General features: G+C 35.6%; 1 protein-coding gene across 2 annotated transcripts in view; it reads left to right on the top strand.

Annotated features, from left to right (window-relative positions):
* Nucleotides 1–26,251, top strand: part of EIPR1 (EARP complex and GARP complex interacting protein 1) — a 71,632-nt gene that overhangs the window by 30,120 nt on the left and 15,261 nt on the right. For both annotated transcript variants that reach the window (XM_058801358.1, XM_058801359.1), the window contains exons 4-6: nt 4,737–4,893; nt 14,793–14,892; nt 24,286–24,422. In XM_058801358.1, coding sequence (XP_058657341.1) covers nt 4,737–4,893; nt 14,793–14,892; nt 24,286–24,422 — 394 coding nt within the window. The remainder of the gene's footprint in view (nt 1–4,736; nt 4,894–14,792; nt 14,893–24,285; nt 24,423–26,251) is intronic.

Raw genomic sequence — 26,251 nt, forward strand, 5'->3', positions numbered from 1 at the left:
TCACTCCAGCAGATATTATCCTCTGCCCAGGATATAATATTGGTGGACTTGGGGAAATGGTGCATAACAGAGGATTGTTGTAGTTGGAACAAGTACATTTAACTCCATCCTTAGCTGTACCTAGCAAAACTACACTGAAGATGTGTGATGAATTTGAAAAGGGATGAGAAGGAACAAATATTTCCCCCTCTTGAATGAGGATGAATAAATATGACAAAGATTCAATAGTTCATTGTCTCATTTCTGGATCATTTAATGTGAACAATGCGTGAGGAATACAGTGGGACATCCTTCTTCAAACCTTTGACTTACTCTCTATGAAAGTTCAGTAGTGCTTAGTAAACCTTGTAACATTTTTCTTAATATACTCAGTGATAAAACTTCAACATAACCTTATCTGTTCTCTTCTGCATTGGTGCTGTGACATAAATAAAAATTCTTGTTTCAATATGCAAAAAAATGGTTTTCAACTAAAGGAATGCATAGGTGCACGACATAGAGACACCCTATTTTTACCTGGTTTTTCTTTCTTTTACAGAATAACTGCCATTGCCATTTAAATATTAGTTTCATACTTGTCTTTCAGCATTTTAAAGAGATAATGTGAGAGCTGCTAGATAAAAACATTGTCATTTTGTATGCGTATGTGCAGTAATGTGATGTGAAGATAGTAAAAGATGGGGAAACCTGGAGTTTCGTTTTGCCTGTAGGCATTCCGGATAAGCAGTGGCACTACAGAGGTGGTAGTGAAATTACCCACTAACACTGGATTTTTAAATTTTCATATGATCACTTGGGAAATAAGGCTATATGGGTAATGCCACAAATACTGTATACTGTTAGTGAGCTTTTCATGTGGCCATGGGAAGCTTGTGGGACTTAGATTTCAATGTAGTGAGAATTCCTGTTTGTGGATTTTGTGTTTGTAGGTTTGTAGCTAGTGGTTATTCTATTAAGAGGAATTGTGACCCAGAAAAGACTCCACTTCATCTATCAGAAGAGTGGCACTTTCACTCAGCACTTAGATTTGCCCTCTCTTTTACAAGAGAGAAAATGGTATATTTTAAAAAGTTCCTTATATAAAGGTAAATTAATCCTTCCTTAAGGCCAGCCACATCTAAAATTCTCTGGGTGGCTCTGGAAATTCCCTTTTGGTGTCACACATCTGGGAATTAACAAAGTGTCAGAACTCTCCAAGGAGAAGTTAGTAGTGCTCTGAATAAAGTCTTTATTCTACAGATTTCAGCCATGTATCTAATTCCCGAATTTCTCCAAAATTTAAACCACCAAAATTTCTCCAAAAGTTTTCAAACCACCAAAGTGTTATAGGAGGCTGGATCACCTCAAGTTTCTAGGGGATTTTTCTCTCAATATATATACACACATGCATATACACTCATGCTTTGGCTCCTTCAGTCTTCAAAATGATGCTTGTTTAGTTGTTTTAGGGTTTTCAGTCTGGAAAACTGATTGTGCAAGGAGCTAATACTCCAGTTTGAAGAAGCTAAAATACCATTTCAAGGCTGTCTTTAAGATTGTGGTGCTGTGGTTAGAGCGAAGATATCTTGAGAATATTTTTCCCCACCTTCCTCCATCTAAAACCTTTATTGCACAAAGCAGCAATACTTGCAATTTGAATCTTTTTATGGAATATAAATTTGATGTTGCACTTCAGTCTTTGATTTTCAGTCTTCCCTCAACTGATTTGGCCTATGTGGAAGTAATTTATTTTTTGTTAAGGATGAGAATTCATATTATATGGTGCCTCTGTAATTACTCATTTCTCTTGCTTATGACAAAGAGAGCTCGGTATTACAGAGTTTATTACAGGGATTTGTTTCCTTTTCTTTTCTGGTATTCAGAAGACAGCTAAATTTGACCGCTGTATATTTGCAAGTTTGGTGCTTTATAGGTGTGTGTATATGATGTGTTCTCACTGCTTCTTGAACAGATGCAGTGCATTGAAATGTTAATGCATTTGCTCCATGTTTTACCAACCAGAGTTTGAAATAATTTTGGGACCACCTAGCCATCTACTAGCAAGAAAAGTTGAAACCATAAGAATGTGGTCTGTTGTAACTTGTCAGAAAAAAATATGGTGTAGGAGGTGATCATGCAAGTTTTACAGGCAGCTTCACAATTATCAGAGAATTTTAAGAAAAGTGGAATAACAGCAGATTTTTATAAATCAAATGAGAAATCTGATTTGAAACTGAACCAGGATAGTGAAACATCAATGCTGGATGTTGCTGTACATGTCACACATGAGATAAGGAAGGGGTCCCTGGAAAGGGTTTCTGTATTCAGATACCTGCTATGTAAGATGGCCTTCATAATCTCATTATATTTGCATATATTCTAGTAGAAGTCATTTTAAATTTATCAAAAGTGAAAAATACTTAAAATCAGTCTCTATCCCTTTAAAAATCTGGCTGCATAAAAATTTCTATTTGTTAGCTAGCTTGTAAAATTCAGCCACAAAAAAACCCTCCAAACCAAACTAACCCAAACTACACCCCTCCATCCCAAAGCTACTTCAGAAGTGATAGTTGATTCTCATTTTTAATTATGTCATCAATCGTACCATAAATTTTAAGAATTGGGCTCACCACTGATTACTAGTTGAACCTATTAGTTAACCTACTAACCTTGTAGGTTAAATTTCAACTAAAAAGAAAAAGGTAATATTTATTAGGTAATTCTTGGGGAAGATAGGACCTATCAGTGTATTCAAAAGTGTTTTTTGCAGAGTACTTTTTTTTTTAAATCTGTTTCCTGAATATTAGGTTTCTTTGTGACATTTTAAAGTTCTCTTAAGACTCTCAGTGCTGTGCTGGAGAGGAAAGATGGCTTGAGGAGCATGTAGTTTGTTTCCCATTATTTGCTTTTGTGATTCTCTGCCATGATCTTAATAATAGTGGAAAAGCTAATGCTTTATATGCATGGTACAGACGTTTTAGTAGTTATAATCTACCAGAAACTGTTCATTACTGGTCTGTCACATTGAAGTGAAACATTTGATAAGTCTCCCGCTCTTTAGCTATATTGCACTTTAAGTTATTTATTACTTGAATGGTGTACCAAGCACACTGTGTGTTGGTTTGCCCTTTCCTAAGGAAAGGTAGCCATGCTCTGCTGCTTTCTTCTCTTCCTCAGTGGCATGTGGATCTAGAGTAAACAATTTGCCTGGAATGATTTGGAAATAGCCGTTTAGTTAGTATGCTCTACAATTAGCAAAAGTTCAATTAAGTGTTAATAAATAAGGGATTTTCTATGACCTTTAGATGTATGGTCTCCTTTTACTGTATTCAACTTGTATATCCAAATAACTGTAGAACAGTTATGTGCATCATACATATAATTTGTGCTCAGCACAATCTGTCCAATATCCAGGGATTGTGTGTTCTGAATTCATATAAAGTCTTCCTCCTATACCTGTTTCCTGTTGCAGAAATGGCTTTTTTTTCCCTCCAGGTTTCACCTAATGACCTTTTTTTTTAAAAAAAATTTCATATGACTGCATTTTAAACATTTCTTCATTCTTGTATTCAGGACTTACTATGTATCAGTTACTTTTTGTCCTATTCTGTGTTGTTTGGCTGCCTCTTTTTCCATATAGAATATCCAGATTGGTGACCTTTATAATACATGGTTTTTTCCTCTGTTAGTATCATTTTAGGCTGAGAAGGACTTTTCAGTGTCCTTGCTTCCTCTTGAAAACACTCTCATCACATGCAGCTGCTGCCACTTTCCTTCCACTGATGAAGTTGGTCGCGTTTGCTCACGGCTCTGTAATCAGACACTCTTGACTAAAATCATCTAAAATGTACTTGGAGATAGGGGCCTGTAAAATGACCTCAGAAGAGAAGATGTATCATTTCTTGCTGCTTATCCTCTGGACTTCTCGTGTAGCTCATCCTGCAGCCAGCAGTTGCTCCCCCTGCTTTTGCTCACTGTGGCTGTTGCTGGTTCCTTTGTTCCCGATGGAGTGAATCGCACCGACCTGTTCATCCTCACTGAACCCTGCACCAGTGCTGGAACAGTGTGAACATAGGCACTGCTGCTCTGCTCTCCTCCCATTCTGCACTGCTACAAATTGCTGTATTGGGTGATGGGCGCTGCCATATGTGCACAGACCATATGGTATTTTCTCCTCAATCTACAGTTGCCTTGTTTTTCATACACTGTAATACTTTGCTATATGCATGTAAGTTCAGTTTGTCTTTTGGAAGCCATTTTTGTTTGCTGGGGTTAGAGGCATATACTTACTTAGGAAACCTAATTTTGCAATAAACAGTTGCTGGTAGTAAAGGATATGAGATAACGCTCTGGATTAAACTGGAGATAGATGTTAGAAGTGTTTAAATGATGTCTGTATCTTTACTGTTAAGGAATCAAGCAATGTAACTTGTCATATTCATTAACATCAGTATGGGGAATGAAACTTGGAAAACATTCATCCCGAAGAGTTTTCATGAGCACCTAATTTTGCTTTTGTTCAGGAAGACACATGTCAAATACATGCTAATTATGAGTTCTGCAGCACCTTGACTGCTGACTTGAGGTCTGCGTCTGTAGCCACTTTCTGCATTCTTTGAATTCATCTTGGTATAAGATTTTTAAATATTTCAAACAGCAGATGTGCATTGCTTATAGATTTGTGTAAATGTTGGTGCAGTGTGTACAAAATGCATCTCCCATACAATGATCTGTTGACATTATTCTCTGTTGCTTAGCTTCAGACACTAAAGTCATGACATGTGCTGCTGTTTGGAGGATGCCGAAGGAATTGGAATCAGGCAGTCATGAATCCCCTGATGATTCATCAAGCAACACTCAAACCCTGGAGCTACTCTGTCACCTTGACAACACAGCCCATGGCAATATGGCCTGGTAGGATTCTGCATATTTTATACTTCTAGAAAAAGCCTAAAGGATAGACCCATGCTGTTAGTTTTGTGCAGATTTATATTGAAGAAACTATGCTATGCACCCTAAAAGTATTCCATCTTTAAAAAAAAAGTATAAATTGGATTTTTAGTCCCAGATGTTTCATAGATTAAAAACATATATTGAAGTCCTGCAAGCACATATGGAGGAGTAACAGCCTGTGTACTGCTTGAATGTGTTTTTCCCCACCTGCCCCCATCTAAAGCCTTTGTTGCACAAAGGTATAATACTTAGAATTTGAATCTTTTGGAATGTAAATATGATGTTGCATCTAAGTTTTTCTTTTTAGTCTTTACTCAACTGATTTAGTGTGAGTAATTTATTGTTTTATAAGGATAAGAATTCATTATGTTACATGATGCCTGTGTAACTACTCTTTATCTGTTGTATAAGTCAAGACAAGGAGAGCTGCAATACAGCAAGAGATTATTACAGAAGTTGGTTCCCCTTTCTGTTATTTAAGAGGAAGTTGAATTTGTCCATTATGTATTTGCAAGTTTGGTGCTTTATGGATGTGGGTATATGACATGTTCCCACTGCTTCCTGACCAGATGCAGGACATAGAAGTTTTAAGCATCCATTTCTAGCCACAGATGTCTGGTTTGAGCCTTGCAGATTAAATTTTAACCAAAGAAAGAGGGTAAATTGAAGATGCTATTTATTGGGCAGGTCTTGAAAAGATAGGACATATCAGTGCGTTCAAAATGTATAGATGACTTTTTTCCTAACATACAGGTTTTCTGAGTGTTAAATTTCTTCATTGTAGCATCCTTTAATTCTTTGCTGCATCTTTTAATATGAGTAGTCCTCCTTGTAATTATTTTAATTTTTAATTTCACTTTTTATTGTGGACACTTTTTGATAATTAATATTCCCTACTAAATTGGAGAGATTTTGTTGTTTGTTTTAATCTTTTAAGCTTTGTGCTTTTTGTCTTTTAATTTTCATAATCAGTTTCTGTCAGATGCCGGAATGCCAGAACTTTGTATGGTAGCTAGATCACTAAAGGATGAATAGGAGGCATATAACTGCTTTATTATATGAATTATATGAATGCTCAGAATTTGTTTTTTGCTCTAATAACAGCTGATAACAAGCTCATGAGCAGTTTTCAGTCATCTGCTATCTGATTTTGTTCAGTACTTAGTGCTTACAAATATCTACTGCTATTTAATGCCCTTTACCTATGTGCCTGTGTATATATATGCATGGAGATTTGAAAATATTTAGTGTTACAGAGAGATAAAAGGTGTTAAGAGAATACTTGGCATTAGTACTCCTCAAATCATCTCAGGAAAGCACAGCTCAGTTAGAGGATCTTGCTTTAGAGCAGACTTTTCTATTCCCTTCTCATGCATATTGGACACAACTCATAAATGAGTAAATTAGGCCTTTTGTGCTAAATGTGTCACATAAAGGCCACACCCCACTGAGTGGTGTGTTGTCTGCAAATGGCAAGGTAAATTTCTTTGTATTACACTACTTAAGTGTTTAGAAAAACATGAAGCCCTTAGACAGTAATGGTGTGGTTGCTGCTGGAACCAAACAGGAATCAGAAAAGCCATTTTTGTCAATGCCAAGTATAAACACTTCTCAAACCACAATGTAAGGCCAGTGTTCTGGTGTGCACAGCCACTGTGAGATCAGTGGTGGTCTTACACCATATACTTGCATACTGTCATTTGCCTTGCCATTAGAGCACACATACCCTTTATGTTTTGCCTGGAAAACCACAGGCTGAATGCTGGATCCGAGTTTAGTGCGAACATGATCCACACCATGCTGGAGCAGTGTGAATACAGCCATGAATGACTGGATACAGGCTTCATTTTTTAAGTTAATTTTGACTATTATTAGTCAGAATGCATGCTAAAAAAGATTAAATAAAAAACTGGGCTTCTATCATATCTTTATATGCAGGGCCTGGCGGAGTGGGCAGAGTTGCCAGTACTGTTTAGAGATGGAGCGTGTAATGTTGGTGTCAACTTTTGTGACAGTGGCTCCAGATAGCAGCTTGTAGCAAGATATCTTTTGTGTGTCTTGGTATCCCTTGCACAAATGCTTCATGAGATTTATGGATCTGGTTGCAGATCATAAGTAATTGAGGTTTGATTTTAAATCAGGAGAAAAAGCAAAACTATCTTGAACATGCAACTGGTTATGTATTCTAGCATCTACCATCATCCTCAGGGCTTTATTTGCTTGTAGTTTTTCTCATGTTTAACTTGTTTTACTTCCTTCCTTATCATGATTTTTTCAGGGTAAGCCTGGTAGCTGAAATTTACCTCACAGATTTTTGTTTCTAGTATCATGCACTAAGAAACACATGGGGTGAATTTTTTTCTAGGTCTGGTGTGTCAGGAATTGGTTTTGTTCAACTCTGTACTGATGCTAAGAACTGATTCTGCAATTTTTACCTTTCTCATCTCCTTTATGGAATTCTGTGCTCCAATTTCTCTGAAATTTTTTACTAAAAACCAGCAGAGACATGCTTAATACCAGTTCTCTTTTGTAAACCAAGACCAAAAGAGGGTTTTCAATTGATTGTGACTAAATCTTTAACTTTGCTGTTGTGTTACTGAACACTGTGCCCTTCCCACTCAAGATCTATTGAAATAATTTCCTAGTCTTAACAAAACCTTTGCAAAAATCTAATATCCAAGACATTACGGGAAAATGAAAAAGAAATTTGCTTTTCTACGGTTCCATTTTATCTAGATTGCATAAGTTACTGTGTTTAAAAATTAAGCATAACCTTTCATTTTTATCTGACGTTGTTTAGTGACTCCAAGCTTTGAATTTGGGACTCATCAGCATTTTTACTCAAACTCTTGTATGGCATAAAGAGAGTTCAGAAAATTAAACAGATGCTTAAATTAGGCCAACAAATAGGCCTGTTAATTGTTCTGTTTGATTCTAGTCTAAGATTTTTTCATCCTCTGCCTGCTGTTCCTCATGTAAGCCAAAATGGAAGGATTTCAAGTGCAAAAATCCTGGGTGAATTACTTTCAGTGTGGAAAACCCCAGATACACACAGAAATTTGTGTGTTAAAAAGAAAAAAGTCTTTTCAACAAATTCCTTCTGTAGATAAGTGTATGTGTTCATAGACAGTTAAACTCATATGAGAGCAAGCATGTTGGTCTATGCAATGTTGTAAGATTCAACTAAAGGAACTTGCTACTGGTTATCTTGCAAGAAGCATTTCTGTCCAAAGTATTGTCTGTATAGGAGAGGCTAAGGAAATGGGACAGCAGTTAATGAGATGTTGATTATTCCTCTGAGTGCAGCATGGAGGAATCCCCAGAACTCTTGTCTGGTAAACCCCTGAAGACTTGTATTTTAGTATTTAGAATAGTAACCTCCTGTTCTCTCTCAGTTTTTGCTGCAGACTCTTTTGGTAGTAGACTTGACAGGATAGTCCTTGGAGAAAGAAGATACTGCAGACCATAAGAGAAAGTATAATCTGTGAGATCTTGAATTCATAACACAGCAGGGAGTTTCTCTTGATTCTGCTGGAAGCAGGCTTGCCTCTCAATGCTTAGCATCTTACTTTTTGCTTTCCAAAGGTGGCAGATATAAAATAGGGCAGATCCTGTTCAGTACTAAGCTATGTACTTCAAAAGAGAGGGGAACAAGTGAAGTAAGTTGGATTGTGATCTAAATGTGGAATAAAATGAAAATAAATAAGGGGAAGTGTTAGATGAACAGTGAAATACAACTGTAAAGGGAAAATTAATGGAGGTTACAGAGGCAATATAAGTGGAGACTCAATTCTGAGAAATCTGAAAGGTGAGGAGTGAAGAATTCATTTTCTATGTAGAGCACAAGAGCTGCTAAAAATTGTTTGAAAGGGATGAATGAATATGTTAATAATAATGATAGGTTACTTCATTAGGCTGCTTTACTAGCTCAGGTTGATTTTTTTTTTTTTTTGGTGTATCCCACTCAATCAATCCTAGATATGAACATGCAAATATGACCATATCTAACAGACTGTAGAGAGGAAGAGAAATTATCAATTCTTTAGAGTCACAGATGTTTCAAGAACTCCAGGATGTTTATCACTAAAATATTAAATTAAAACTTTGAATTCACAAAGGAGCAAGCTATTATAAATGAGCCATTCCCACAGATTTTAAATACTTAGGTTTTATTTGGCATTTTATTGAAGGTCTCCAAGTAGAGTACAGAGAAGTACCGTCTCTTCCTTGGCCATACACGGTACAAATCAACCTCAAGGCTGGCTTTTTACAGAAGTACAAAATTCGCCCTTATCATCCTTTCAACTTGAGTAGAAATTTAATACATAACATTTTATTGCTTCATCATGTTCATTCCATTATTGCACACAGTCACCTGATCAAAGTTAGGCTCATTCATAATTGATGCCCTGAAGACAGATGACTGAAATCCAGAAGTGTTTTACTTAATTTTTTGGCCTTTAAATTTATTTTAAAAAACCCAAAAGTCCACAAAATCAAGCCATCCCAAAACATTTTCAAGTAAAAAAGCCAAGTAAGAGAATATGGAACTCAAAAGTGAAAACAGTGTTTTTAATAGCTCTAACACTTTCATGTGTTATTGAGGTATCACTTCTCTTTCCTGTCATGATGTTGGTGATGTTACTTCTTCTCTACAACTCCTTGTAAGCTTCAGGATGTATGTGTAAAAGTTCTACCTTAGGGTTTCATTTAAAAAAAAAAAAAAGAGAAAGTCTAAAATAATTTAATAGTTCGTACCTAATGAATATAAACCTGAAAGTAACAATACTTTTAGAACCATCATATGGTCTTGAATATGTGGTACAGTAACTGTTAGAGATGTTTCATAGCAAAGGCATGTAATAAATGCAATCATAAGTTTTTTAATGTTACCTTATTTTAACACTTTGTATGTCCTACTACCTGGAATATAATTGTGAGGAGAGAGCTCCCTCTGATATTTGTATAGAGGTTTCTTTGAGAGTGTCAGGACTGTCAGTTCCATATTCTAGAGTATAAAATTAACTCTGGATTTTTGAGTGGGGGGTGAGGGAGGCTGGGTTGTAACAGCTGCCCAGCAGGTATTAATTGTATCTTCACATGATGCACAAAATTTCAGAGCCATCTGAAATTGTCAGCATTTAAGGATAATTCTTCACACTTGGTTCATTCTACATATTCCATCAGCCACTTCTGATATTACAGTAAGTATAGAGACAGTTTTTTTGGACTAACTTACTAAGTGACAGCTTTCACTGGGTATGTATCTTAACAACTTCTTATCAATGCTGATAATGCCCTTTATATTTTGATCCTTTCTAAGATGGTAAAAGTTTAAACTGTATTCATGTCTCTGTTCTCTTCATAATTCCACGTGGTCCTGAATTCTTAACAGGATTTTGGTCTCTTGAATCTTTGATTTGCCTTTATTGTAAAAAAAATAATTTATTATATATAAATACAAATGTTCAGTGTTCAACCATTAGATGACTTTCTTACATTTTCTTACATTTAAAATATGTCTCAAACCAGCAGAGGAATTTAGAATACTCATTTTCTCATTTTCATTCCATTGAATGTTTGTGGTAATTTTGAGTGGTTGGTATTGTGCAATTTTAAAAGTTAGAGCTCTTCAATGTAATTATTTTTCTAGGGAATAAATGTGATTGATTAATTGGATACTGAAATAATAGAACTTTGTTTTATATGCCCTGTATATTATGTTAGCTTTTAATCAGAATTTGACTCCACTCATGTAAAGAGGGAAACTTAGTCAAGCTAAAATCTGACACTGAAGCAAGTACTAAAGGGAAAAGTAAGTATTTGTTCATTTCTGTGAACTTACTATATGTATTCGGTTAACTTATAACTTCTAATAAGTTAAAAAGATTCCATATGCTTGAATGAAAATTAGTTTTTATGAGCTCTTTGCAGCTGTTTTTGTTTAGTTTGGATTCATAAATCATGATACAGAAAATAGTGCAGAAATTGTGTTACTCTGCTAGTTAAAAAAAGGGATTTGGAGAGTAGTATTTTACTTTCCCATCCCAACTTGAGCATAGTTCAGTTTCTGTTCTTACCATATTCCCCAGTGTTACTACTAAGTTAGTTGAGATTTTTCCCCACTGAAAGAAAATTTAGCTGTTTTTAATAGGGGTTTTCTTCCTCTTTGTAATGTCACTTAAGCTATTCATACCACTAAAAAAATGAGGCTTGAAGTCTGCCTCAGCTGATTTTGCAGGTGAAATAGATACTTCTGTTTATTCTACTACTATTCTTTTTGTTGTAATAGTTTTATGTTCAGTCTTACTGAATTGCTTAAGATGTTAGTGGGAAATGTTAAAGAAAAACAGTGTTGGAGAACTGTGAAAAAATCAGTTATGCAGGAAAAATTTAAATGTTCATGAGGAACTAACTGAACAGGTGCCCCTGTTTTCTTGATATCAGACTCCAGTTTGCTCTCCAAAGCCCCGTTAAGAATTTATTATTTAGAATATTTATCCCTTAGGGTATAATTCTTTCCAGCACAGTATTCTGGGATGACTATAGATGTAGCAATGTTGCTGCTGACACTTGCTTACATAGTAGTTAAAAATTCAGGGTTTTGAAATGTCTTTTGGATGCCTGTTGGATGAAAGAATTGACCCTTGTACATTTGTGATCAAGTGTATCTATTTGGTAAAATGTCTGTGAGACCTGAAGGGTTGCCCTGCAGCCTCCCACTGTCCATCCATCCCAGTGTTCGTGCTCCAGCAATGGTGATGGAGAGGTAAATTAGGGAGAGCACATCAGTTACAGTTCCAGCTGCTTCTTGCAGTCTCTTCACCTCAAATTCTCCCAGAATTAGCAGTTGCTGGATTAGAGGTTTTAGAGGGTATATCTATGCTAGGTCTGTGTAAATCTTTAGCATTCTGTTCTTCTGATCAGGAGTGGTGATTTTCTTCAACTGTCAATGCAGATCTAGGCAACCTAGATCATCTAAGGCGTGTGTTTTAAATCACTGGAGAAATATACTCAGAGGAATATTCTGCTTTGGTAGCTTTGAAAAATCCCTTATGAAAACACTCAAATTGTCCCTCTCAAAAGTTGATAGGTTTTTTTCTTTAAGGTAAGTCTGCAGAGATTGTTTTTGTAAATAAGTTTGTTTCAGCCCTTAATTTTTGCCTTAGTGTGTGGAAAAAAATAATGTCATCCTGAGGCCTCCAGAGGCTGGACAAGAGTTTTACCTGTATGTTTTCCTGACAGACACTGATACTACAAAAATATTTTTCCTAGGCTGACTAGCTTAATTGAGCTACAGACAAGCCAGTTATATATTTCTTTCCTGACGTGTCAAACATCCATAATATTCACTTGCGAGTTTTTTAAGCCCTGTTCAAGCAACAGAATAGAAATGGTGTCTGTGGCAGCAGCTGCTTCATGGATAGTGTGTCATATAGATAATTTAATTTAAAAAAATTTAGAAAGAAGTGATTTTTCTGTGGCACCTCCCTTGTTGGGATGCTTTTTTATTTGTAAAGCAGTTTAATTTTCTGATTATAATAATAACACATGAGTCAAAATAAAGCCCAGCTGTCTTGGGGGTTCTTGTCCAAAATAACCCTTCATTTTTTAATTCTCACTGATCAGCAGCTTTTTAGCTAAAATGTTCACCTTACCTTCTAGGTTTTTTTTAGGAAGCTATGGTTCTCGTTTCACCACATCTTCAGTTGCACTCTGAATTAGATCTCAATGTCTGAGGATTTTGAGATGAAGTGTAACTTGTGTTCCCTGCAGCTCAATACACTGTAAAATAGCCAGAACTGATTTCATTCAGAAACGTGGCTGATTTGTAGAGCACTTGGGTAGGGAACAAGATCGTGGGTTCCAGGTTGTACTTGGTCTGAATTCCTGTCTCTTAGAATTAATGTTCTTATTATCTGATAAGCAAGAGTAATCTTTAAATTGGAATCATTGTAATGCAAAGCAGGCACAATATTTGAGTTCTTAATATGTGAATTTTTCTGGTGGGCTGCATGGAAGCTGCAGGATGGTCTGCTGAGTTACCAAATGCATGGGTATATATTCCGTTTTTCAGTGCATGAGTTTTCAGTCCAGCCAAATTTTTCTATTAATAGAAATAAGTGGTTGTCACTTCTGTAATTGCAGTTAAGCAGTAGTTAATGCTTGCTTTGTCCAACAGTTGTGGCATAACTGCAGTTCATTTCAATGAAAGTGTATGCATATTGGTTTTTTTCTTCCTTTGTCTATAATGGAGGACTTTGAATTGTTCTTTTGTAAAAGTTCAGTACGTTTATTGATAAAAGTGTTAACTATCTTTGCAGCACGGCAGAAGATAGTGGGTTCCTTTCATGTGTGCATTTGAGTGAATATTTTAAATACTCTTATTTTTTGCTAAGGTAATGTCCTCTTTAGGATTTAATTTTATTTTTTTGTACTAAAAACTACTAGCTGCAAGCTTTATTGAAGCATCCTGAGTTAGACGATAACAAAACAGGTAAAATACAACATATATAATTGCTTGTCTTCTGTTTATAGATTATTTAAAGAGCAACCATGAAGTTGCCACTCAGTTTCTGCTCCAGTGCAGGGTTTGGGAGGGCTTTTGGGGGAACCGTGAGACCTCCATCACCTTTCCTGGGGGGAAGGGGCCCCACAGCTGAGCTCTGCACTGCCTCTCACCAGAGGTTTGTGCACCACACACCCAAAGCCTCTCTCCCCCCACCCTTTGGTGTGAGGGTCCGTGCGAGCCTGGCAGCTGGCAGCCCTGGGCTGTGGTCTCCAGCTTGATCCCTCTGGGAATGTGTTCTTCTTCCCAGCCCAGGCCTGAGTCACTTGATCTCCATCAACGTGCAGCCCAAGGCTCCATTCAGGGTTTAGGTGGTTTTCTCTGCAGCTTTTATACAGTTTTGCTGTAATAGGCAAAAGTCTTTCATGAAGATGTTTAAGCCATAAATTATAACATTTCAGTCTCCAACCATCTAGTTACTGAATTGATTCACGCGAAAAGCAAAACAAACTAAAAAAACTTGGGTCTAGTCATGGACTTCTGAAAAACTTCAAGCAGTCAGACTTCAACAGGGCTCAAAAGATGAAAACAGCATATCAAATGCTTTTAGAGAGCTGAGGGTTCAGTCATAAAATGGAAAGATGTTTCTCCATTAACCTATTGATACTAAAGTTATGATCTCTACCCTCAGGTATATTGTTGGTGTAAAATTATTGGGAGGCTGCAAAACTTGTTCGCCAAACTGTTAGAAAATTACAAAAATAGAAGCCTATTCTCATAAAATGACAAGTATTCTTTCAGTCCTACTGTTACTTCCAGCAAATTTATTAGGGTTAGAGTGCCTAGTTAGTTAGTGGAGCTGCCCATACTGACTGGTTAAATATGCTGCTTTTCATAGATAGAATAAGAGAGGAGCACTGATTTCTTGCATTCCTTCCTGTATAGCATGAAGTGAATCACAGGTTAAAAGTATATGCTGATTAAGTCATGATGACAGCTGAAGAGTTGGAAGAAGTTTGCATCAAAACTAAGGCTTATGATTTTTGGTGCACCTTCAAAAATCATGCATAACAATCCATATGAACAACTCTGAGGTTTCAAATTAAAGCCTTCTAAAATTAGTGTACATCGAGGTCTCTGGTTGTATTTCTATGTATGCAGAATGACTGCTACAAGTTGCTAGTTAATGGCAGATTTTGGACTTAAAATATATGATGGATTTCATCTAAAGGAAACCAGAAGGAATGTGGTTTAACATATTTTGGTATAGATTAGATCCACAGAATTAAAATGGATTTCTAGTTCAAATTCTGATGGATTTTACTGTTGTTTTTCTGTTTCTGTTTTGCAGTGTTATGTGGGAGCCAATGGGAGATGGTAAAAAGATTATTTCACTGGCTGATAACAACATATTATTGTGGGATTTGCAGGAAAGTTCAGCCAAGGCTGTGGTAAGAAATTTTCTTTTAACAAAACATGCTATACTTGAATATAGTCAAAACAGCAGCATTCCTTAGCTTAGAATTTGCTAATCTTTTAACTATTCCTTCAGAAGTATCTCGTTGCCTATAAGGTAGGTGGGGGAAATGAATATTGTACCATTGTCTTATTCAAGCGTGTTTAAGAGTGGTATTTTAGTACTTGTTGGTAGTGGGTAAATGTTTTCTTTGTTCTAGAGTTCCCCTTACTGTCCTTCTGCTTTTATAGTGAGAAATCTAGAATAAAGCAGTTCTGATTTGATGAATGTCTACAAGTGGAAAAATTAATGATCAGTCAAGCCAAAGGTTGCTGAATTCAGATAATGGTGTAGTAACTCACATTGGTTAATACCATGCAGCCCTTTATTTAATTTACAACTCTTGATTGTATAAGCATAATATAAGTTTCTCTATTTGCTATGTACTGATTTGAATTTTCAATGTTAGTTTTATTTAGTAATATACAGTTTATTCAGATTATTTCACCTATTGTTAAAAATGTTATATTCAGGAACATATATAAGAAGTGTCATTGGCATAGATTTTTGTCTGATTATGCCATATGATAGAATGTATGTAGAAAACTTTGAATGATTCCATGTAGTCATTTAGATCAGTGTCTGTGCTTATAAATGGAAACTTGTTATGCCAAGGACATGGCTATTCAATTGATCTGTTGTCACCTTTAACTCCTTAGGTCAGGGTTAATTCTTTTCCTGGATGCACAGAATCAGTTTTTTCAACTTAGTCAATACACTGTGTCCTAAAATCTTTCCTGTTTATACCACCTGACTGCATGCAAATAGATGACAACGTAATATAATATAGTTTAATACTTTGTGTTTATAATTAAGCCCTTTGGGTTCCTTCTCTAGATGAGAAACTTTAGGGGTTTTTCTCACCTGCAATTTCAATAGCTATGTTGCCTTCCAAGGCTTCAAATTAGTATTTGTTTTTATCAAATTGACGTTGAGAGTTTCTGACAGCTTACCTCCAGGAGCTTGTCTGTCAGGCAATGTATCCCCTGCATTACACCTGCATTAATTAGTATTTCTTTCCTAATGTCTGCATACTACACAAACCTTTCTGCAGTATTGAAAAAGTACTTTGGGGTTTGTACTGCTTCCATGCTATGGGTCCTCATGTCTCTTTAAAGTACTGGGACTGCTAGGCAACTTAGCCTAGCTTAACTTTTCCCCTTCTCCTGCTTTCACTCCTTGTGCAGTTCTGTCCTCACTTGCTGAAATTCTTTTGAATGTTAATGAATATTTTCAGTGTTTGACCCCTTTCTCATAACTCTCTCCGATTTTTTCTTAATCCTAACCTCCCTCCCATGGCAGGGGATTGGCATTAAATGATCTTTAAGGCCCCTTTAAACCCAAACCATTCTATGACTGTGATTTCCTCTAGGATGCTGTCTGGTGTATCATCAGTTTCTCTGTGGAAATCTTGTCATGAATGCCAAATTTTATGGGGCTTTTGTTCCTCATTTTATATTGCTTGGGAATTATTTACTAGAATTTTGTATGTTGTGTCTTCCTTATACTATTCCTTTATCAAAACTAAACCACTACTCTATCACGCAAATATTTGTGCAGATAACTATGACTTCCATTTTCTTTTCCTTCCATTGCTAGAATTATGATCTGTATAATTTTGGAGATGAATAGATGCTATCAAATTTTGTAATTTCAGCATGATTTGAGGAATCAGTATTTTTATCCTCAAAGCAGCATTCAGCTTGCAGATCTTTCAGTATTTCAAGTAGCATTGCTTATTAGAGTATTTTTTAATTGATACTTCTAAAATGTTCTTGTACTACATAAAATGTTGATGTCACAAAAGAACTCTAGAAGGCAAAGTGATAAAGGAATTAAGGGGATTTATCTTGTAATATTATATGTTTATATTTTTATGAAAGGAAAATAATACAAGCAAATGTGAAGTTCTATATCAAGGAAACCACCTAATGAAGTAGATATATCAACCCTTGATTGACATCTTCAGATAAGAGCATTTAAAAATCTTTGTTAAAAACCTTTGTTTGCAGAAGTTAAGAATGTTGTTCAGATTTTACAATCAGGCCCTCAGGAGGCTTGATATTGAATTTGACTGATCCTCCGTATTTCCATCTAATCTAGTATCTCATGTGATTGCACTGTAAACAAACATTATTTGTGATTTAAAATTTTACCTGAGGATAACTGTTTAACATAATCGGTCTTCTGCTCCAGCAGCTTTGAGTTGTTCTTAGATGATACTTACTTCAATACCAAGTCATACACTGCTGTTAAAGTGAAGCTTGATAAAATTCACTGAAGATTGACTATCAGAAAACACATCTCCATGCATCAAAATCTTGAGCCCAGTGAATCACTTCTCAGATTATTAGAATTCTTGACATTTTTGAATGTTGAATTTTTGTCTGCAACAAATTTGTCTTACACATGTCTGTAGATTGCTGAGCTTGCTGGAGTCCAGCTGAACAAGACTGAGGAAAGTATAAGCATCTCTTTAAGAGGTCTGCACAAGAGTTTCTAGTAATGAAATTTAAGACAAGGTGAAGTCCAGTATCATAGGCTTTTTCAGGACTAGAAGTGACTGTGGTGCATTTCTGAAATATTCAAAGATTGCCTTCTTACTAAGAAATTAACTGTATACTTGTATATATGGCTGAAAAATAATAACTTTTATTTTGTAGCAATTTTATATTTGCAAAAAATATATATGGCTGACAGTTACAAAGAGCAATAAAGAAAAACAAGCAATGTTTTGTTACGCAGTTGGCTTTCCCTTAAAAAAAAAAAGAGAAAACCCCTCCTCCATAAACCAACACTCTACTCCAATTTTTCCTGCTGTAGTATTTAGAATGTGAGAGAAATCTGTGTGAACAGGTTAATTATAAAACAGATAGCATTAGTAGAGGTAAGTAGTAAATATATTTTCCATTTGGTTTTCACCATGGACAAGGAGTGTTTGTAGGCTAATGAGCTGTTGGTGAAACAGTGTTTTCTGTCTGTGAATATCCTTTTTATAAGGGATTGTTGCATGCATAATATGTCATAATGCTAAAAAGCACATGATTTCTATTTTAATGTTGTTTTATCAGAATCTAAAATGAGACTTTATTGAGATATTAATAAAAAGAGCTTTTTTTCTTTTGGCCTGGAAAACAGATATAAAACAGTCTAAAGCAAAGAAATCAGGTTTTGCCATATTAAAAAAGAGGCATGTCAAGGCAAATAAAAAAAAAAAAACCAACAAACCACAATATTTCCTTTATATGCAGTTACAGGGAGGTTATGTAAATGACAAGAGGAGTTGTCTTTACTGTTCATTAAGATGGAAGGTTGTCCATTTTTGGGATCTCCTAGCCACCTGATGTCTTATCACCTAACGTCCTTTGTTTCAAGCAGGCAGTGACTAAGCAGGATGTAAATGGTGTTGGGGAAACGTCCCTGTCTGACCATCCAGGAGTCACTGTGGCAGTCACACTCCCATGGGCAGAGACTTTGGGCAGCTCCAGTGGGCTGACAGGGCCCTGCTGGACTCCCTGCATGCCCCAGCTCACACATTCCAGGTTTCCCATAGCAGTCTCTCAGTCCTCTCCATCCCTTAAGTAATTTAATCACAGTGCTACAGCAAAACAGCCTGGGCTGGTGCCTCTCATGAGGGACCCTGAATAAAGAAAACCCAGAGGTTTTATACCCTCCAGTTTATGCAGCTAAAGTCTGGGGTCTTCCTTCTCAATCCTCTGCTCCTGCTGTGTCTCTGTGTCCAGTCAACTGACTGTGACACAGGTGCCCGTGCCTTTTGTTGTGCAAATGGTCAGCGCTTCTTTCTAGGCCCTTGCCTTATTTCCCTCCACCGTCCAAAGTTCAGTCTGCAGCTGCACACCAAGCTAGCTCCACTGAATGTTTTCCTCAACACTAGTGAACTTATATATTCTGTAGGGATTGCTAAGAGGAGAACATCTTTATATGCAAAATATGCATCTTGTGTAGACTTGTAAGTAAAATAACAGTGTACTTCTTTGTGTATATATGTGTTATTACTAAAAATGTTGTAACAAAAACTTAAATCAAGAGCCTAGGATTAAAATAATAGCAGTGTCAATGTGTTTGAATTGTTTTCTCTTTTTGTAAAAAGCACATGATGGTGTTCAAGTTGAATAATATCATCATTGTTAACTAAAAGTAAGATCAGGTCCACTGTATCTATATCAGGCAATAAAGGTAAGGGGGTATTCATTACACTGGTGCATCACTGCTCTTCCTGTTTTTACAACACCTTTCAATTGCTTCCCTTTTTTTGCATAGGTACATATTATAGGCCATTTTAATGGCAAGAGGTAGAGCAAATCCTACTTTCATGGACCTTTCATGTTTATGAAAGTTTGTCTAAAATTCAGGTATAATATAACTGAAAAATTGAAAATATGTGTGTCTTTAAAGTTTTGTGTCGGCCAGAATTTCTGCTTCTCTACAGTGATCAAAACTTCAGAGTCTGATTTGGTTCCTTTTCTGTATCTGCCTGTGATTTACAAGCCACATTGTTTCATTAAAATTAGCCTGAAGAATTGTGCAGTTCCCGATAGAATCAGAGCTTCTTGGTAATAAAATTATTGGTGTGTCCATTCTCTGAATTATCTAGTCAGCTTGGGATAAGAAACATTTGCTAACTGTAATTTACTGTACAGTTCAGTGGGTTTGTTTGGGTTCATTTTGGTTTTGGGTTTTGTTTTTTATTTTCTTTCAGTATTTTTTTTTTTTTTTGCTAACTTGTTTCCACCTTACAGTGTTCAATTTGCCTGTATTTACATTAAGACAAGCTTCTCCTGTCCTTTTGATCACTCCCTTTATTATTGTTTTGAGGACATTACCTTCTGGGGTGAAACTAATCTTATGCTCACTGCATCATTACCTTTTGCAATTAAATTAGCTATTCTTTGCCATTTATAATCATTAGCTGTACCCAAGAGAAGCCCAGACAATGCACAAGGTGTGGATAGAATCTGCTGAGAAGAAGACAGTTAATATTTCTGTGTACAGATTTGAGGTCAGATGTCAACAAATTGCTGGAACTCTTCCTCGAGTAAATGCAGTATGTTTGGCATGGCAGATGAGTGCAGCAGAACGAAATAGAGATATGAAAAACAGAAAAATATCTAGATTTTAATATGTTTTCACAAAGGGGACAAATAGAGGTGTGGGTTTGATCATTCTAATCCAACTATTATAATTATATTCCTTTTAGATTTCTCTTGGATTATTTAGCAGCATTCATATTGTCTTGGTTCAGAACAACGGATAATATCAAGCAGTGGCATTCCAGGCAAGGCAGAATATATTTTGGGGAAGATTTCACAGGTTATCTGGATAAAAGTGATGTATCCAAATAGAGAGAACGTTAGGAATAAGCATGAGATGCTTTCTTGGCAAGATAGCTGCTATTTCTCAAGGCAGGAAATACCTTGTGGAATTCAGTGGAGAACTTTTTAGCACCCCATTACTACTGCAACTAAAATAAACATTGATTAACTATAGGGGGGCAGAAAACTGTCAGAAGAAAAAAAAAAAAGGAAAATTACTGATCAGAATGAGAGTAGGAACCAGCTCATAGGGTTGGAATCAATTTTATTTAATGGTCACCTTAACGATAGAACAGAAGTAGGAGTGAAATAATGAAAATTATTGCTGGCAGAGCTTGGAATGCATCATCAGCATATAAGAATAACAATATAGTTCAGAGGATGAACTGGTTATTTAGTTTAATTTTTGTAGTATAAAGCAGAAAACTTATGTTTAAGGAATAAAAATATTTTCTTACTGTAATCCAGAAACTCAGCACTTAAAAATATGTGAATTTTGTTACTTAGCTATTCTGAGAATAGCTCTGAGCTGCCAATATGATGAGCCTATTTGAAAAGGTAAATAGTTTTAAGATGGTTCAGGAGTCAAGAACAGTTATGAAAGGACTCCATGGCATGGTTTCCTGCAGTTGGAGGAATTGAACTCAATTTACCATCCTCATCAACTTTTTTGTTTCTGTCAATAAAAAGTCAGAAGAACATCATGCCTTTTAATGTCCATCTCAAAATAGTCTGCTTGGGTTTGTCTACTTAGTGTAGCCTGTAATCTGTCTTTCTTCTAAGTACGTTCCTGTTCTGTTCTTGGTCACATAGCTCTTCTTTTCTTGGAAGAGGGCACAAGTTGTTGGTTCACTGTCTCCATGCTGCTTGTGGTTTTCCTAGACAATTTCTGTACCCTTTCCATTTAATATGGGTTTTGGGTTTTTTTGAAGGATAGTGCCTGTCCTTTCCTCTTTCCAAGTCAGATCTTATGTAATCAAATTTTGAAGCAGGAAAATCAACCTCAGTCCTTGATATTTTGACAAAAATAAGTTGGAGTCATTGATACTTTGATTTGAATACACAGAAATCAGTCCTAGATCTAGGATATCCTAGGACAGATTTTTTTCATATTTTGGTTTTTGTTTTTGTAAAACCCCGTCCTTCACTGAGGATAACATAAACAATGTAACATGATCAGAATAGAACTGTTTAATTTTTTTTTGAATTTTTTTTTCTTACTTCAAAATGTTGCTTTAGTGCAACTGTAGTATAATATCATGCTTCTTTTCTATTTTTGTTCTTGTGTCACCAGATTTAGGCATTGTTCCAGCTAAGCATTTAGGAATAGTGTAAAATCCATCCATACTCCAGTAACCATTTTACACTGTTCAAGATTTCATTTTCTCCAGACTTATTTTCTGAAATCAGTGTGATCCTTGCACATTGCAAGAGTAATTCCTGATTTTGTTGTCTAAAAATAGACATTCTGTCTTAGTCTATTCCGTTCCTTTTTCCTTAATGGAACTCCCATTTTGTGTTTATAAAATAATACCATGAATTGTTTATCCAAACTATCCCATGAGGCCCTCACACCTGCATGTCTTCATCCCCTGGGCAGCACAGATCTTAACCGTCATGCAAGAATAATGCTTAAAATACACCTATGTCATGTTTTCTTCCCTTTTGTAGTTAGCTTTTCTGCATTTAAAGAGGTGGAGGAAAGATTTCAAGGTAAAAAGTGCGCTTACTTACCTGTCCATATATTCAGTATGAATTAATATTACAACTAAGATGTTTTTGAACCTGCATTTTGATTCTGAGCTACCAATTTTGTTTCCTTTATTTCTTGATGTCTAGGAAGGAAACTTGTATACTTTGTTCTGTTACATAAGAATTCCTTTTTATGTATGAAAATGTCTCTTCTTTATCTCCAAATTGTCCTTTAAATCCTTGCAGTTGCTTTCAGGTTCATAGATGACATGGAAAAGAAGACCAAGTCAATTAAGAACTTGTCGGTATATATAGTTGGACATCTGTATAAGGAAAGATGTCATTTAATTTACTTATGAATTGCTTATGAAGGCAAGGATGAATTGGCCCACCTAACATGTAGGTGTTTTTTCATGTGTTATTGAGAAATACCACAGTATGTGTGTGCTGGCCTCAACCCTAAACTTTTGACTGCAAAGAAGAAAAATTTCATCTTTTTATATTAGCTTACACGTTATATATATATATATATATATATATATATGTTTGTGTATGTGTGTGTGTCTATATATATGTCTCGAAGAAAGTATAGTCTACTGCTGACAAAGACCCTCTGCCCTGAGTCATGTTTTGAATATTATGATGCTTTCCATCTCAAGAGCAGATTTTTTAAATACCTGAGAAAATATACTCCCTTTGTTGGTTCTATCTTATTGTCAGTGATAGCATTGGCTTCCCTCCCCCCAATCTAAGCTTTGAATGGCCAAGTCTGCTTTCTAAAGAAACTTATTTAATTTTTGAAATGACCTACACAAGCTATGAATATTCTCTTGAGCTTGGAATCTAGTATGTGTCAAAAAATAAATTGTATGATCCAGTGTCCAGTGTTCTGTGCAGTGCTTTTTCTTTCTATTAATAATCTGTGAGTTGTAGAAATATTTTCAGACAGTATTTGTTCTAGAGGAGTAGGTTTGGCCAAAGTGTTAATGTTACTCATTAACACATGAGCAGTATATGTATTCTCATACATATTCATACAAGCAGTATTCCCTTGTATGCTGGGAATTCCATGTTATTTAAAAAGAAAAAAAACAATATTGTAATTCCTTGATTTTTAAGCATAGTGCTGAAGAAATTCTTGGTGGAGTTGTAGTAATAAAATTTAGCAAAATGCATTCATGAACATTTGTACAATATACAAATAGATTTAGGCCATTTAGTATTGGCAGCATATTTTTCTGTTGATATCAGTTAAAGTTTATATAAACAGTTTGTATGTTTTAGTCTTTTTCATCCATTAAAGCATAATATTTGTGCTGAAAAATCTACTATTAAATAGAATATTGATGTTGCATTGGGATCCAACAGGATCCTGTGCCGTAATCTGCTTTTGTGAAATACATCATAATGAAACATTTTGAAATATGAAAGTTGTGTGAAAGATGACCAAATAAGTCTGCTGTTTGTGTAGCTGCTTGAAATTTCTGTAAATTTTGTATCTGATTAAATGCAAATATTTTGGTTTTCCTCTTTCTCTTTAGCTATTAAACAGTTTCAGTAAGTGATCAGAAGTATAAGTAATTTGCAGTGTAGGCAGCTTTGATTTCCCCCATGTTCACATCAAATTGGGGGATAACTTGCCATACAACTTCAAAGAGAAAGGTGATTACTTTGGACCTTCTTTTCATTAACTGTGGAGATGCAGAGCTGCCTGCTCTAGGATGTGTAAGCCTGGTTTTGGAACTGAAACCTTTTTATCTCACAGATTGTAGATGTGTAATCTAGTATCTACTGTTATTTTCACAGGCATGTATGTGGTGACATGGGCACCTGGGCCTTGACTTCTTTATTTTTAAAAGCTGCTATACATTTATCAAAAAGAGTCTTTGACACCATAATTCTGTTGCTACAGATAAAATTTGGCATTTTGACATGGAAAAAAATCTTGTAAGACTGTTAATGAAGCTAAATGCGTGTGTGTGTGTGTGTGACAGCTACAAATCTGTGCAGTGTGCCCATATTATTTCAACAATGATCTGAAACTTTTTAAGTTTATAGAAGAGTACAGTACTTGTAATAATTTGGCATACATTACACTGCATAAGCCTTTTAAAAAAATAGTGATAGAAAATTAGCTCTAGCTTTTATTTGTTATTTCTGTAATTTTTTTTCCTTCAATCTTCGGATTTGGTAGTCTGTTGCACTTGGAGCAATAGGCTGTTTAACAGCTTTGTCTTCATTGCAACTAATTTCATTTTAGTGTTACATTTAGAAACATTGCCAGCTTTGTTTCATTATTCTAGCTCTCTAGTTCCACAGCCTTGGAAGGGAAAGGACAATTAAAATTTACTTCGGGCAGATGGAGTCCCCACCACAATTGTACGCAGATTGCCACGGCCAACGATACCACTGTCCGAGGCTGGGACACACGGAGCATGAGGTAAGGACAGCTTGCAGTCATGTTCTCTAGAAAAGCAATCTCCTTTGGAGGGAGATTTTTGCATTGATCCTAGCATAATTTTTTTGTTTGAAATGATAAGTGGCAATCCTATATATTATAAAAGGAATAGAAAGGCTTGCATAGCTGATATAGTTACAATTTAACAAAGGTTTTTCTCTGGTATTTCCCCTCAGCTTCAATTCTAACTCGTATATTGAGTTTTATTGAACCCTGTACTAGTCTCACAAGGATTTGTTCAATACATAGGAATTACCTGAATGAAGCTGTTTTGTAATTCAACTTGAAAATGCTTTAACAGCTGTCCTGACTATGCTATGAGCTATCTTCATAGCATTTAAAGGTGACTTTAATCTTGGAAGGCAATTCACAAGTTCACTATTCACTTCTGATTTTAACAAAGTGTTCTATACTAGACTAATGATTGTAGCATACTGGATATAAGAAATCACTGAATCTATCAAAATCATAACCTAATAGAAGCTTTGAATATACCTAATAAGGCATTTCCCCCCCTTCTTAGTTGTGATTTTGATAAGCAAAGGAGTGATGTTGTGCACATCTGTTGCCATGACTACTAAAGCCTCTTCAAGCTTTTTTAAAAGTACACTTTATCCCCTTAGCACATAGTAATTTATCACTAAACTGAGAAGACTGATGTCTTGTAATAACTTTTGTTGCTTTAAAGGGCGATGACTTTAAATTTAGTTCAGTGGTTCCTGCCAGCTCAGAGTTTTAGCAATAAATCCCTTGTTTGCTAGTCTTTGTGGTTTTCCTGAAAAGATTTATTTAATGAAGGAAAGTTAAAAATACAATAATTAAAAGTCACTTCCTGTGAAGTGTTTGAAAATCATGTTTGAATGTCCTGTTTTTTGCCTTGTAAAATTATATATAAAAATCTAATTTTATGTAATGTGTATACTTACATTTATAAAGACATCTTATAAAGACAAGAGTGGAAAGAGAGGACAAAGGAGAAGGGGTTTTATTAATTTGCTTTTTTCTAACATATAGCAGGCAAATATTTAGCCAAAGCTTGTGTTTTGAAGAAAGAATATTAAATATTTTAAAGTCTGCTTCATGCTCTGTCTCATTAGAAGAAGCATCTCTATCTTGTATTAAAGAAATTATCTGAGTAACTTCTATGAATGCAAGATTATCTGGATATTGTAGATCCTCAGTGAAAGGGGTAGCTTGGTTAACAGAAGCAAATCCCACTATTGTATTTACTTTAAGTAAAGCTCAGAGTAAATAAGTCCTTAAAACTGGTTTGTCCTTAAACCAGTTTGATAACTAGACTATGCCAAAGAGCTGTTTGCAATATACTCAAAAAGTATGTGCAATAGTAAGTCTCATCTTCAATTAGGCTGTAATATGTCTATTATGTGAATATTTCATAATGATTAGTTAGGCTTGAAGTAAGAGCTTAAAGTCAGGGCAGTATAAACAGTGGCAGAATAAGAAGCATAAAAAGAAGGACGAGGGAGGAATCAAGGGCAGAAAACTGTCCTACCAGCAAAGTGAAGAGAAATACTAGAAGCAGCTGGAGTAGCTGCTCCTGCAGAGTGTGGTTATGATAGCTGCAAGATAGAGGAAGTACATTCTTTTGGACATAGCAAACAAAGAAGGGGAGAGAAAAAAAATGATTGTCAGGAAGAGTCCTAGACTACACTAAGAAGCAGTCGTAATCAGAGAAGAGCTTGTGAAGCAGAGAAGACAGACATTAGGCTGATTGGATTTAGAGAGAGAACTTTATCAGGAAAATTCAGACTCCAAGGCTAAATTCTAAATAATATGTAAGAAGAATAATA

The sequence above is a fragment of the Ammospiza caudacuta genome, chromosome 3 (genome assembly GCF_027887145.1).
Source record: "Ammospiza caudacuta isolate bAmmCau1 chromosome 3, bAmmCau1.pri, whole genome shotgun sequence".
Taxonomy (NCBI): domain Eukaryota; kingdom Metazoa; phylum Chordata; class Aves; order Passeriformes; family Passerellidae; genus Ammospiza; species Ammospiza caudacuta.